The sequence below is a fragment of the Rana temporaria genome, chromosome 2 (assembly GCF_905171775.1).
Source record: "Rana temporaria chromosome 2, aRanTem1.1, whole genome shotgun sequence".
NCBI classification, from domain to species: domain Eukaryota; kingdom Metazoa; phylum Chordata; class Amphibia; order Anura; family Ranidae; genus Rana; species Rana temporaria.
In genome coordinates this window covers 128,896,813-128,911,965 of record NC_053490.1, presented here as the reverse complement: position 1 = coordinate 128,911,965, position 15,153 = coordinate 128,896,813, and the positions used below count along the sequence as shown (strand labels likewise).

Below are 15,153 nucleotides of genomic sequence, written 5' to 3'. Positions count from 1 at the left end.
CAGATGATTGTGGATGCACATGGCCTCATATGGCATGTCCGTGCCAAACACCCAGGGTCAAGCCATGACAGTTTTATTTACCGACACAGCCCCATCCCAACCGAGTTTGACCAGAACATGTATGGAGACAGCTGGCTGATTGGTGAGTGACATGGGTGTCAAGTATGACTGCCCCCCCCCCCCCATGATGCACACATCACAAGGGGCACATGCACGACTAACATCCTCCTGTCTTTTCCCTTCCAGGTGACTCTGCATATGCCCTGGGACCTCACATGATGACCCCATTTCGTAACCCTCAAACACCAGGAGAGGAAAGATATAACGAAGCCCATGCACGTACCCGTGCGGTGGTGGAGCGCACATTTGGCATCCTTAAATCTCGATTCAGATGTCTGGATAAATCAGGGGGGACCCTATTGTATTCACCCAACTTTGTGTGCCAAATCGTCGGGGCATGTAGTATTCTCCACAATTTTGCTGAGAGAAGGGGCATGCACATTGAGCTACGCAATGACCTTACCCCCGAACCACGCAACCCCCCCCCCCCCCAAGAAACACTACCGGATCTTCTGAGGGAAGAGCAATCCGGAATGGTCTTGTGGAACGTCTCTTTGCACATTAAACACACCCTGATCTTGTCACAAGTATAATGCATGTATGCACACCACTGTAGTCCCTAGCACACACCCGACACATGCACCCCAAATTGGATTAGACCCAACAATACCCCATGGTATTAGGGAGCAGCAACGCCACGTCAAGGCTCCAATTATGTTGCTGTCCATTCATACACCTTTCACATGGCAGAGGGTGACACCCCTTTTTCAGCAGGAGTGCCACCCCCCCCATTCACACACCAGTCACACTGTAGTATACACTCCTCACCGTGTGTAGGGACTACAAATAAATATAAAAGCTCATATCCTGAGCATATAAAAAAAATAGAAACTCATATCCTGAGCATATAAAAAAAATAGAAACTCATATCCTGAGCATATAAAATAAAAAATACAAAATCATATTCTGTGCATAAAATAAATTTTGAAATTAGATTATTTTTTGGTTTTTTTCTTTGGGCCAAGGGTGCCCCGGCTCTGGCTCCTCAATCTCCGTGGTGCGGAGGAGGCATGGGGTGGGGATTGGGGGGGGGAGGAGCATCAACCCCTACTTCCACACTCCTTGCAGGTGGTGGCTGCATGCCCTCCATGGCGTTGGCCAGGCGGGCGAGGATGGTGTTGGTCTGGGCCAACATCCTCATTTGGCGGGTGGTGGTATCCCGCTGATGCCGGCGGGTAACTCTCGCCTCCTCCCGCACTGCAGTGGTGTTGGCCTGCACAGCAGTGGTATTGGCCTCCACCGCAGCTGTCATCCTGCTTAATAAAGCTGGTGTGGTCTCCAGAGCCACCAAGCAGGTGACTATGGCCTTCGAGTTGCCACTAATTTCCCCCAGGCTCTGTGAGACATGTTTGTCCCGGTCCGCATGCAGGGTGAGGGCATGCTGCACAGAGGTGGAGGTGGATGCCATGCTGTCCGCCAGACGACGCACCTCTCCCACCATGGCCCCTATATGGCGGGTCTGCAGGGCCTGCTCCTCCAGCAGACCGTCACGGAGGCTGGAGGGTATATGCCTCGTTTTGGACAGAGCCTTCCTGGGAGGAGAGGCTCGGCCACGGACAGAGGGAGAAGGGGAGGGGTCCCCAATGGAGGGGCTTGCCCTGGAGGGGGATGACGTGCGATGGGTTGCCCAGGGATGGTGGTATCCTCCTGGAGGGAGCCAGAGTCCTCCTGGATGAGGAAAAAGGAATCCTCCTCCAAAACCACTTCCTCCTCCATACTTGTCCCCGGTATGATCTCCTCCTGGACCAGCATAGACAGAATGTCCATGGGGCCTGACTGGACCCCTGGCTCTGGTATGGATGGGCTGGGTCGACCCGCAGCCGAAGACGGCCCAGCTTCATCTTCCTCATCACCACCTGTGGATGACACCAAAACGAAATATTTTGCTGGTGCAACACACTTCTCACATGTTCACTTCTACCCCCTCCCATGATGCACAGCAGATATGAAAGAAAAATAATAGTTCCATCTTCACTTCTACCCACAAATATGTTCACTTCTACCCCCTCCCATGATGCACAGCAGATATGAAAGAAAAATAACTTACCAGTCCCCAAGTTCCCAACAGTGGAGTCGTACCCTTCAAGTCCCTCCACCTGCTCCTGCACGAACGTTTGGGCTATAAGCTGCTCCTCCTGATTGAGCCGGATCATACATCGCGGCCCACCTCCCGTGCCACCGGTATGTTTCCTGATAAGAGCCAGTTTATCCCGGACCCTGCGCCTCATATCGTTTAGTTTCTTCTGGATGTCATCCCAGGTACGCTCTTCATTACCCAGGGCATTGATGTCCAAGGCTATGGCTTCATAGATAGCCCTCCTTTGGGCAATGGTGGTGTTTGCCCGCTGGGCACCATATAGGACTTCTTTATGCTGCTGGAGTGCAGCAATTAGGATGTCCATCTCCGCAGCCACAAAGTTGGCCTTCCTTTTTTTGGTCCCTTTGGGAGGTGCCATGTCTTGAAAATGGGCTGAATTTCCTTGCTCAGGGGGGTAGGAAAAAGCAGAATGAAATTCAGCAAAGAACCTGCGCAAGTCTGCTCCTATTTATTTGCTCAGTGCAAGCAGCTGAGCATGATTTGCCCTGAAAGTATGCTAGGCGCAGTTTGACGCATGCGCAGACGGCAGCGCTCTAACTGCGCATGCGCGCGCCCGGCGCAAACCTCTGCTGAGCTGAAAAATCCTCATTTACATAGGGGCACACCCACTTTGACTTGCGCGGCCTTGCGCCCTCAGCTTTGCCTTAAACAGGAGCAAATTAAATGAACAAACGATTCCTGAATCAGGTGGCAATTTGGCAAAATTGCTCCAGCGCAGAGTAATTCAGCTGAGCAGCTCATGTGTAAGTAATGGGCAAATCTACCTGAATCTGGGCCAGTGTGTTTTAGTGCTTTAAAATAAAAAAAAGTGTATTTTTTTCCCAAAAAAATGCGTTTGAAAAAACGCTGCGCAAATACTGTGTGGGAAAAAAAATTGCAACACCCACCATTTTAATCTGTAGGGCCTTTGCTTTAAAAAAATATATAATGTTTGGGGGTTCAACTTAACTTTCTTGCAAAAAAAAATATGTTTTTATGTAAACAAACAGTGTCAGAAAGGGCTTTTTCTTCAAGTGGTTAGAAGGGTGGGTGATGTGCGACATAAGCTTCTAAATGTTGTGCATAAAATGCCAGGACAATTCAAAACCACCCCAAGTGACCCCATTTTGGAAAGTAGATACCCCAAGCTATTTGCTGAGAGGCATCTCGAGTCCATGGAATATTTTATATTTTGACCCAAGTTGCGGGAAAAATATATATATTTTTTTTCTTTGCTCAAAGTTGTCACTTAATGATAAATTGCTCAAACATGCCATGGGCATATGTGGAATTACACCCCAAAATACATTCTGCTGCTTCTCCTGAGTACGGGGATACCACATGTGTGAGATTTTTTGGGAGCCTAGCCGCGTACGCAGGGCCGATCCTAGGGTCACAGGCGCCTGGGTGCAGAAATATTTCTGGCGCCCCCACATGGGCGTGGTCATCTTGCCAACTCCCCTCCTTTACAAATGTTTCTATGGCAACGACTCACAGAGATGCTCCTCTAAGTAGTCTTTGTTAGCCTGGGATCCTCCCACCATCCCTTAACAATAAACAAAATACAGGAAGAGAAGCAGACTACTCTAATGGGACCTAGAGGGGGGGGTCTCTCTAATGGACACAGAGAGGGCCTCTGTTAGAAAGAGCCCCCAGACATACTACAGGAGACGGTCAGAGACTGCAGACATGATACAAGGAATGGTCAGAGACTGCAGAAGTGATACAAGAGATCAATGCAGCCTCATCAGTGCCCATCAAATGCAGGCAAAAGACAGGTTATGCTAGTAAACCAGATTTTATATATAAATATTTTTAATTATGTAGAAAAAGATCGCTTAACAAATAATCAATAGATTGGCAGCAAAAATTGCAAATGCAAGTAGATGGAACAGGCAACTGATCCAATTAAGGATGAGCAGCAATTGCGAGTAAAAATTACTATTACTATGTACTATTACCATAGTAATTTTTACTCGCAATTGCTGCTCATCCTTAATTGGATCAGTTGCCTGTTCCATCTACTTGCATTTGCAATTTTTGCTGCCAATCTATTGATTATTTGTTAAGCGATCTTTTTCTACATAATTAAAAATATTTATATATAAAATCTGGTTTACTAGCATAACCTGTCTTTTTTACCTACAGTAGCCCCCTTTTTTTGCTCTTGGGACACCTCCCTCTTTGAGGTCTCCTGGGGGCAAGCCCCTTCTTTGCCTATATTGTTTGGCTACGGTAAGATCCCATGATCTGGGAAGACCCTTTATATATAGAGGCTACCATTATTTGGCAGCTTGTCTGCAATTGGTACCTTGTTTCCCCTTCCCCCTCCCTTGCCATTATATGCCCATCAAATGCAGCCTACTAGTGCCCACCAAATGCAGCCTTACCAGTTCCCATCAATTGCAGCTATATCAGTACCCACCAATTTCAGCCTCGTCAGTGTCCACCAATTGCAACCTACCAATGCCCACCGATTGTAGCCTACTAGTATACCAGTGCCCACCAATTGCAGCCTACCAGTGTCCTTAGATTGATCACACAGAGCAGAAATCTCCTGCTGTCACGGAGCTTGGATTCAAACTCACGGGCTCCTATGATACACGTCACACTGATTCAATTTCACAGCATTGGATCAGTGTGCCTACTATTACAGGAGCCCGATCTAGGAGGCGGGACTTTGTTACAGCGCCGCAGGGCATTTCAGAAAGCTCCCCACTGTCCTCCCAACACACCCTCCCTTCCACAATGAAATTCCCCTTTACATCAAAGTCCCCAAAATTTCCGTCTTACAATCAAGGTTCTCAGTGCCCCTCTTACATCAGAGTCAGCAGAGTTCACAGATCACAGTAAAGGACAAATCACAGCTGCCCTGTGTTCAATCACCCCATCAGTACTCATCAATGCCACCTATCAGTGCCCATTAGTGCAGTTACATCAGTGAAGGAAAAAAATTACTTATTTGCAAAATGTTATAATAGAAACGAAGAAACTTCTTTTTTAAAACATTCTTTTTTCATTTGTTTAGCAAAAAAATCTGTGGTGATCAAATGCCACCAAAAGAAAGCTCTATTTGTGTGGAGAAAAAAAATATAATTTCATATGTGTAGTGTTGAAGGAGCAGTACTATGGAGGCAGTGAGATGAGAAGGAGCAGTATGATGGAGGAAGTGTGATGAGAAGGAGCAGTATGATGAGGGGCAGTGTGATGAGAAGGAGCAGTATGATGGGGGGCAGTGTGATGAGAAGGAGCAGTATGATGGGGGGCAGTGTGATGAGAAGGAGCAATATGATGGGGGGCAGTGTGATGAGAAGGAGCAGTATGATGGGGGGCAGTGTGATGAGAAGGAGCAGTGTGATGGGGGGCAGTGTGATGAGAAGGAGCAGTATGATGGGGGGCAGTGTGATGAGAAGGAGCAGTGTGATGGCGGGCAGTGTGATGAGAAGGAGCAGTATGATGGGGGGCAGTGTGATGAGAAGGAGCAATATGATGGGGGGCAGTGTGATGGGGGGCAGTGTGATGAGAAGGAGCAGTGTGATGGGGGGTAGTGTGATGAGAAGGAGCAGTGTGATGAGAAGGAGCAGTATGATGAGAAGGAGCAGTATGATGAGAAGGAGCAGTATGATGGGGGGCAGTGTGATGAGAAGGAGCAGTATGATGGGGGGCAGTGTGATGAGAAGGAGCAATATGATGGGGGGCAGTGTGATGAGAAGGAGCAGTATGATGGGGGGCAGTGTGATGAGAAGGAGCAGTGTGATGGGGGGCAGTGTGATGAGAAGGAGCAGTATGATGGGGGGCAGTGTGATGAGAAGGAGCAGTGTGATGGGGGGCAGTGTGATGAGAAGGAGCAGTATGATGGGGGGCAGTGTGATGAGAAGGAGCAGTATGATGGGGGGCAGTGTGATGAGAAGGAGCAGTGTGATGGGGGGTAGTGTGATGAGAAGGAGCAGTGTGATGAGAAGGAGCAGTATGATGAGAAGGAGCAGTATGATGAGAAGGAGCAGTATGATGGGGGCAGTGTGATGAGAAGGAGCAATATGATGGGGGCAGTGTGATGAGAAGGAGCAGTGTGATGGGGGGTAGTGTGATGAGAAGGAGCAGTGTGATGAGAAGGAGCAGTATGATGAGAAGGAGCAGTATGATGAGAAGGAGCAGTATGATGGGGGGCAGTGTGATGAGAAGGAGCAGTATGATGGGGGGCAGTGTGATGAGAAGGAGCAATATGATGGGGGGCAGTGTGATGAGAAGGAGCAGTATGATGGGGGGCAGTGTGATGAGAAGAAGCAGTGTGATGGGGGGCAGTGTGATGAGAAGGAGCAGTATGATGGGGGGCAGTGTGATGAGAAGGAGCAGTGTGATGGGGGGCAGTGTGATGAGAAGGAGCAGTATGATGGGGGGCAGTGTGATGAGAAGGAGCAGTATGATGGGGGGCAGTGTGATGAGAAGGAGCAGTGTGATGGGGGGTAGTGTGATGAGAAGGAGCAGTGTGATGAGAAGGAGCAGTATGATGAGAAGGAGCAGTATGATGAGAAGGAGCAGTATGATGGGGGCAGTGTGATGAGAAGGAGCAATATGATGGGGGCAGTGTGATGAGAAGGAGCAGTATGATGGGGAGCGGTGTGATGGAGGCAGTGTGATGAGAAGGAGCAGTATGATGGGGGGCAGTGTGGTGAGAAGGAGCAGTATGATGGGGGTAGTGTGATGAGAAGGAGCAGTATGATGGGGAGCAGTGTGATGAGAGGGAGCAGTATGATGGGGGGGCAGTGTGATAAGAAGGAGCAGTATGATGGGGGGCAGTGTGGTGAGAAGGAGCAGTATGATGGGGGGCAGTGTGATAAGAAGGAGCAGTATGATGGGGGGCAGTGTGATGAGAAGAAGCAGTATGATGGGGGGCAGTGTGATGGAGGCAGTGTGAGGAGAAGTAGCAGTATGATGGGGGGCAGTGTTATGAGAAGGAGCAGTGTGATGGGGGGCAGTGTGATGAGAAGGAGCAGTATGATGAGAAGGAGCAGTATGATGGGGGCAGTGTGATGAGAAGGAACAGTATGATGGGGGGCAGTGTGATGAGAAGGAGCAGTATGATGGGGGGCAGTGTGATGAGAAGCAGCAGTATGATGGGGGGCAGTGTGACGAGAAGGAGTATGATGGGGGGCAGTGTGACGAGAAGGAGCAGTATGATGGGGGGCAGTGTGACGAGAAGGAGCAGTATGATGGTGGGCAGTGTGATGAGAAGGAGCAGTGTAATGGGGGGCAGTGTGATGAGAAGGAGCAGTATGATGGGAGCAGTGTGATGAGAAGGAGCAGTGTGATGAGGGGCAGTGTGATGAGAAGGAGCAGTATGATGGGAGCAGTGTGATGAGAAGGAGCAGTGTGATGGGAAGCAGTATGATGAGAAGGAGCAGTATGATGGGGGGCAGTGTGATGAGAAGGAGCAGTGTGATGGGGGGCAGTGTGACGAGAAGGAGCAGTATGATGGGGGGCAGTGTGATGAGAAGAAACAGTGTGATGGGGGGCAGTGTGACGAGAAGAAGCAGTATGATGGGGGGCAGTGTGATGAGAAGGAGCAGTGTGATGAGGGGCAGTGTGATGAGAAGGAGCAGTATGATGGGAGCAGTGTGATTAGAAGGAGCAGTGTGATGGGAAGCAGTATGATGAGAAGGAGCAGTATGATGGGGGGCAGTGTGATGAGAAGGAGCAGTATGATGGGGGGCAGTGTGATGAGAAGGAGCAGTGTGATGGGGGGCAGTGTGATGAGAAGGAGCAGTATGATGGGAGCAGTGTGATGAGAAGGAGCAGTATGATAGGGGGGCAGTGTGATGAGAAGGAGCAGTATGATAGGGGGGCAGTGTGATGAGAAGGAGCAGTATGATGGGGGCAGAGTGACGAGAAGGAGCAGTATGATGGGGGCAGAGTGACGAGAAGGAGCAGTATGATGGGGAGCAGTGTGATAAGAAGGAGCAGTATGATGGAGGCAGTGTGATGAGAACGAACAGTATGATGGGGGGCAGTATGATGGGGGCAGTGTGAAGAGAAGGAGCAGTGTGATGGAGGCAATGTGACGAGAACGAACAGTATGATGGGGGGCAGTATGATGGGGGGCAGTGTGACGAGAAGGAGCAGTGTGATGGAGGCAGTGTGACGAGAACGAACAGTATGATGGGGGGCAGTATGATGGGGGCAGTGTGATGAGAAGGAGCAGTATGATGAGGGGCAGTGTGATGAAAAGGAGCAGTGTGATGGGGGCAGTGTGATGAGAAGGAGCAGTATGATGGAGGCAGTTTGACAGGGGGATATTGTGACAAGAGGGGGGCAGGGTGACAGGAAAAGGATACCTGGAAGTATGACAGAAGGGCAGTGTAATGAGGGATCACTGTGAAAGGAGGGGGGCTGTGTAACAAGAGGGGGCATTATGACGGGGTAGTGTGACAGGTGGGGGTAAATATGACAGAAGGGAGCAGTTGATGAGGGGCCAGAATGATGGAGGGGCAGTGTAACAGGAGGGGGGCAGTATGATAGGGGGTATTGTGCCAAGGGGGAGGTGTCACAGGTGGGGGGGCAGTGTCACAGGTGGGGGGCCAGTGTCACAGGTGGGGGGGCAGTGTCACAGGTGGGGGGCCAGTGTCACAGGTGGGGGGGCCAGTGTCACAGGTGGGGGGCAGTGCCACAGGTGGGGGGCAGTGCCACAGGTGGGAAGCCAGTGTAACAGCAGCAGCCCTTCACATTCCTTACATTCTTTCCTTTGTGATGGCTGGCATCTCCAGCTATACAGGGAAGGGGGGCGGGTGGGTTCGATCGGCAGCTCTGGGATGTCCCTCCAGCCAGCATAGTTCACTTCCTGAGTCTCAGTGTATACAATGGAGAGGGGAGGAGCCTCTGACCCAAGCATCTATCGGCAAGACTCTGTAGTGTACAAGCATTGGGACAAACTTGTGCACTGAATTTGGTGTCTGCTCGGGTCAGAGGCTCCTCCCCTCTCCATTGTACACACTGACTCTGACACTCAGGAAGTGAACTGTACTGAGGGACATCCCGCAGACATCGCAGAACGGCCGATCGGCTCCTCCCGCCCCCTCCCCTGTATAGTTGGATGCCAGCCGGTGACTTGTCCTCAATGTTCCACTATGGGGGAAGTTCCTTCACTGACTGCGCAGGCGCAAACTTCCCGACGGAAATCTCCTGGAACCAGCACGGCAGATCACCGGCTCAGAGGTACAGGGGAGGTGTGGGGACCCCCCACACTGGCGGAATGCCAGGGCGCAAGTGCGAGCCTGATTCCGCCACGGTAAACGGCAGCAAAAGGTGGGACAGCGTGATAAACTAGATGAGAGCAGGGGCGGCATAACTTTTCGTCACAGACAGTCACCCCTCCCCCCCCCTTCAGTGCCCTCCCGACGCCCTAGCAGCTGCCGACTCTCAGCACTGTGTGTGACTCAAGGAGAGGAGGAGGGAGCGGAGCAGTCTGAGTCTGACTCCTCGGCCGCTCAGCGCCCCGCCCTCTGTGGCGCCTGGGTGCAGGGCACCCCTCGCACCCGCCCAGGATCGGCCCTGCGCGTACGGGACCCCAAAATCCAATCACCGCCTTCAGGCTTTCTAAGGGTGTAGATTTTTGATTTCACTCCTCACTACCTATCACAGTTTCGAAGGCCATAAAATGACAAAATAGCACCAAAAAAAAACAAATTACCCCATTTTGGAAAGTAGACACCCCAAGCTATTTGCTGAGAGGCATGTCGAGTCCATGGAATATTTTATATTTTGACACAAGTTGCGAGAATATGACAAACTGATTTTTTTTTGCACAAAGTTGTCACTAAATGATATATTGCTCACACATGCCATGGTTATATGTGGAATTGCACCCCAAAATAAATTCTACTGCTTCTCCTGAGTACGGGGATACAACATGTGTGGGACTTTTTGTGAGCCTAGCCGCGTACGGGGCCCCGAAAACCAATCACCGCCTTCAAGATTTCTAATGGCATACAATTTTGATTTCACTCCTCACTACCTATCATAGTTTTGAAGGCCATAAAATGCCAAGATGGCACACAACCCCCCCAAATGACCCCATTTTGGAAAGAAGACACCCCAAGCTATTTGCTGAGAGGCATGTTGAGTCCATGGAATATATTTTTTTTTGGCCCCAAGTGATTGAATAATGACCAAAAAAATAAAATATTTTTTTTTTTACAAAACGTTGTCACTAAATGATATATTTCTCACACATGCCATGGGCATATGTGGAATTACACCCTAAAATACATTCTGCTGCTTCTCCTGAGTATGGGGATACCACATGTGTGGGACTTTTTGGGAGCCTAGCCGCGTACGGGACCCCGAAAACCAATCACCACCTTCAAGATTTCTAAGGACATAAATCTTTGATTTCACTCACAAATCTTGAAGGCGGTGATTGGTTTTCGGGGGCCCGTACGTGGCTAGGCTCCCAAAAAGTCCCCACACATGTGGTATCTCCGTACTCAGGAGAAGCAGCAGAATGTATTTTGGGGTGTAATTCCACATATGCCCATGGCATGTTTGAGCAATTTATCATTTAGTGACAATGTTTTGTAAAAAAAAATGTTTGGTCATTATTCAATCACTTGGGGCAAACAAATTAAATATTCCATGGACTTAACATGCCTCTCAGCAAATAGCTTGGGGTATCTACTTTCCAAAATGGGGTCATTTGGGGGGGTTGTGTGCCATCTTGGCATTTTATGGCCTTCAAAATTGTGATAGGTAGTGAGGAGTGAAATCAAAAATGTATGCCCTTAGAAATCTTGAAGGTGGTGCTTGGTTTTCGGGGCCCTGTACGCGGCTAGGCTCCCAAAAAGTCCCACACATGTGGTATCCCTGTACTCAGGAGAAGCAGCAGAATGTATTTTGGGGTGTAATTCCACATATGCCCATGGCATGTTTGAGCAATTTATCATTTAGTGACAACGTTTTGCAAAATGTATTATTATTATTTTTTTTTGGTCATTATTCAATCACTTGGGGCAAAAAAAATAAAAAATATTCCATGGACTCAATATGCCTCTCAGCAAATAGCTTGGGATGTCTTCTTTCCAAAATGGGGTCATTTGGGGGGGTTGTGTGCCATCTTGGCATTTTATGGCCTTCAAAACTGTGAAAGGTAGTGATAGGTAGTGAGGAGTGAAATCAAAAATGTATGACCTTAGAAATCTTGAAGGTGGTGCTTGGTTTTCGGGGTCCCGTACGCGACTAGGCTCCCAAAAAGTCCCACACATGTGGTATCCCCGTACTCAGGAGAAGCAGCAGAATGTATTTTGGGGTGCAATTCCACATATAACCATGGCATGTGTGAGCAATATATCATTTAGTTACAACTTTGTGCAAAAAAAAATAATTTTGTCATATTCCCGCAACTTGTGTCAAAATTAAATATTCCATGGACTCGACATGCCTCTCAGCAAATAGCTTGGGGTGTCTACTTTCCAAAATGGGGTCATTTGGGGGGGTTTTGTGCTATTTTGGCATTTTATGGCTTTCGAAACCTTGATAGGTAGTGAGGAGTGAAATCAAAAATTTGTGCCCTTAGAAATGCTGAAGGCGGTGCTTGATTTTTGGGGCCCCATACGCGGCTAGGCTCCCAAAAAGTCCCAATCATGTGGTATCCCCGTACTCAGGAGAAGCAGCAGAATGTATTTTGGGGTGCAATTCCACATATAACCATGGCATGTGTGAGCAATATATCATTTAGTGACAACTTTTTGTAAACATTTATTTTTTTTCGTCATTATTCAATCACTTGGGACAAAAAAAAAATATTCAATGGACTCAACATGCCTCTCAGCAGTTTCCTTGGGGTGTCTACTTTCCAAAATGGGGTCATTTGGGGGGGGGTTTTGTACTGCCCTGCCATTTTAGCACCTCAAGAAATGAGATAGGCAGTCATAAAATAAAAGCTGTGTAAATTTTTTTTTACTAAAGACATGTGGCTGAATGCATTTTGGCCTAAATGTTTCACTAAAATTTAGTTTATTCGATATTTTTTACTTTTTGTTATAAGAAAAATCATTTTTTTTCAAAATTTATGGTCTTTTTCCGTTTTATATCGCAAAAAATAAAAATCGCAGAGGCAATCAAATACCATTAAAAGAAATCTCTATTTGTGGGAAGAAAAGGACGCAAATTTCGTTTTGGTACAATATTGCATGACCGCGCAATTACCAGTTAAAGCAGCGCAGTGCCAAATTGTAAAAACACCTCTGGGTATTAAGCTGCATATTGGTCCGGGGCTTAAGTGGTTAAAAGGAATCAGTTAACTTTTATGTCTCTATACCCTGTAAACAGTCATTTTAGCAAAAAAATTGTTTTCCTTTAGTGATCCTTTAAGCCCTGTACGCATGATCGGATATCTGATGGAATCTAATCCAATGGATTTTTTCGTCGGATATCCGATAAAGCTGACTTTCATCAGTCTTGCCTACACACATCAGTCAAAAATCCGGTGTGGACGAGATACAGCTTGTATGGATGGCCAGTCAGTGTGCGCAGTCAGGGTTTGCTCTTCTTTCTGGCATGCCCACAGAGAGGGCTCTGCGTGCTAGCTGTTGCACGCATGCCACAGGTTCACCATCACTGACCTAGGTAATTTTTTATTTTTTTGCAACCTAAACCCATACTTCTAAGTCAGAGTAAGGATATGGGCTCAGAGGTGCAACCTAGAGTATCCTTATCTGGTTTTAATGACACCACAATTGGGTTGTAAAGCTTCCCGTTTTTTCACCTTAATGCATCCTATGCATTAAGGTGAAAAAACATCCGATGCTTACAGGCCCCCTAGCCCCCCCCCCGTTTACTTACCTGAGCCCCTGAAAGTCCTGCGTCGAAAAATGTGCTGGCTTCTCAGCCCGGGCTTCTCGGCTCTTCATTGCATAGATTGCTAGCAGCCATTGGCTCGTGCTGCTGTCAATCAATTGCAATGACAAGAGGGTCGGGGGCGGGGCTGATTCCTGTAGTTGGCGGCTATGGATGTCAAATACAGGACTCGGGAGCGCGCCCACAAGGTAACCCCCTTGGGAAAGCGCTTCCCAGGGGGGTTAGCTGATGCGGGGAGGAGCTGAGACAGCTGCCGAGGGACCCCAGAAGATGAGGATTGGGGCCACTCTGTGCAAAATTAGCTGCACAGTGGAGGTAAGTATGACATGTTTTTTTATTAAATCAAACCTTTAGTACCCCTTTAATTCATAGAATTAGATGGTTCAGTGCTAAAAGTTTTCCTGTATACAGAAAGCAAAAAATACAGAGGGCTGGATTCACGTAGATCCGCGCATTTTTACGGCGGCGTAGCATATTGTATTTACGATACGCCGCCGTAAGTTAGAGAGGCAAGTGCTGTATTCACAAAGCCCTTGCCTCCTAACTTACGGCGGCGTAGCGTAAATGGGGCCGGCGTAAGCGCGCCTAATTCAAATGAGGATGAGGGGGGCGTGTTTTATGTTAATGATTGGTGACCCGATGTGATTGAATATTTTTTTACGAACGGCGCATGCGCCGTCCGTGTACATATCCCAGTGTGCATTGCTCCAAAGTACGCCGCAAGGACGTATTGGTTTCGACGTGAACGTAAATTACGTCTAGCCCCATTCACGGACGACTTACGCAAACAACGTCAAATTTTCAAATTTCGACGCGGGAACGACAGCCATACTTAACATTGGCTACGCCACCTAGGTGGCAGCTTTATCTTTACGCGGCGTACCTCTGACGGAAACGGTGTATCTTTACTGCGACAGGCAAGCGTACGTTCATGAATCGGCGTATCTAGTCATTTACATATTCTACTCCGAAATCAACGGAAGCCGCCATCTAGTGACCAGCGGAAAAATTGCACCCTAAGATACGATGGCGCAGGCCGTCGTATCTTAGCTAGGTTTAAGTGTATCTTAGTTTGAGCATACACTTAAACTTACGACGGGCTTAGATTCCGAGTTACGTCGGCGTATCTACTGATACGCCGGCGTAACTCTTTGTGAATCCAGCCCATTGTTTTCAATTGTATGGAACTTCAGTAAAACTTAAATGGAACCTGGTAAGCTAGCAGTTCTTTTGTTTACGGTCCTGCATGGTGGTACTCTGTTACAAATTTGGTGTTCGAGTAATATTATGCAGGAAAGATTGTTGTAAAACGTGACACGTCGGGTTTTCCGAAAACTGCGAGGAGAGCTTTTGGCCGGGAATCCCGGCTGTGTGTATGCTCCCTCGCAGTTTTTCAGACGGGAAAACTGCCAAACCCACCGGACAAAAAAAGAGAATCAGCTCTCCTTTTTCCCGCCGGTATTGCCGACGGACTGGCCGTGTGTAGCAGAAACTGGCCATTTTTGGCAGTTTTCCTGTAGGGAAAAACTCTAATGGAGCATAAACACGGTCGGGATTCCCGAGGAAAAGCTCTCATCTAAATTTTCCCTATGGGAAAACCGATCATCTGTACAGGGAATAGTAGAGAGCAGGTTCTCGGTTTTCCCCTCGGATTTCCGACAGACCTTTTCCCGTCGTGTGTACTAGGCATTACTCTCACCACTATATTCAAACCTAATTTTTGGACAGTTTTAAGTATATTTTGACTGTCTTCTGGGCCTAGTGGGTTATATTTGTAGTGCAGTACAGTTGGATTACCTTAGACTATCAGAGAATGCTTGTGTAGCATATTTTGATGGGCTGTATCCTCCTCCAACCATGGCTAGTCTTCCTGCAGCACTAGAAACATTGACGATTCGCCCCCTTGCCTTTATGATAAGATGTGCCAAGTTCTGCGTCACATCAACCATTCCCAGGAAATTTACATTGAGCATCTTAATAAAATCTTCCTTTGTTTGCCATAAATTAGGAGCAAATCCAGTTCCAATACCAGCATTGTTTACTAGACCCCAGAGCCCTGCAAAATAAAGGACACATTGAATTAAAACATAGATTGACGTGTTTGTCAG

The 15,153-nt window shown here is 48.1% G+C and overlaps 1 protein-coding gene across 1 annotated transcript in view; it reads right to left on the bottom strand.

Moving 5' to 3' along the window:
- The window catches only part of LOC120929487 (retinol dehydrogenase 7-like), a 64,647-nt gene that overhangs the window by 7,290 nt on the left and 42,204 nt on the right, over window positions 1-15,153 (bottom strand). Inside the window, exon 3 of the mRNA XM_040340963.1 lies at window positions 14,843-15,101. Coding sequence (XP_040196897.1) covers window positions 14,843-15,101 — 259 coding nt within the window. The remainder of the gene's footprint in view (window positions 1-14,842; window positions 15,102-15,153) is intronic.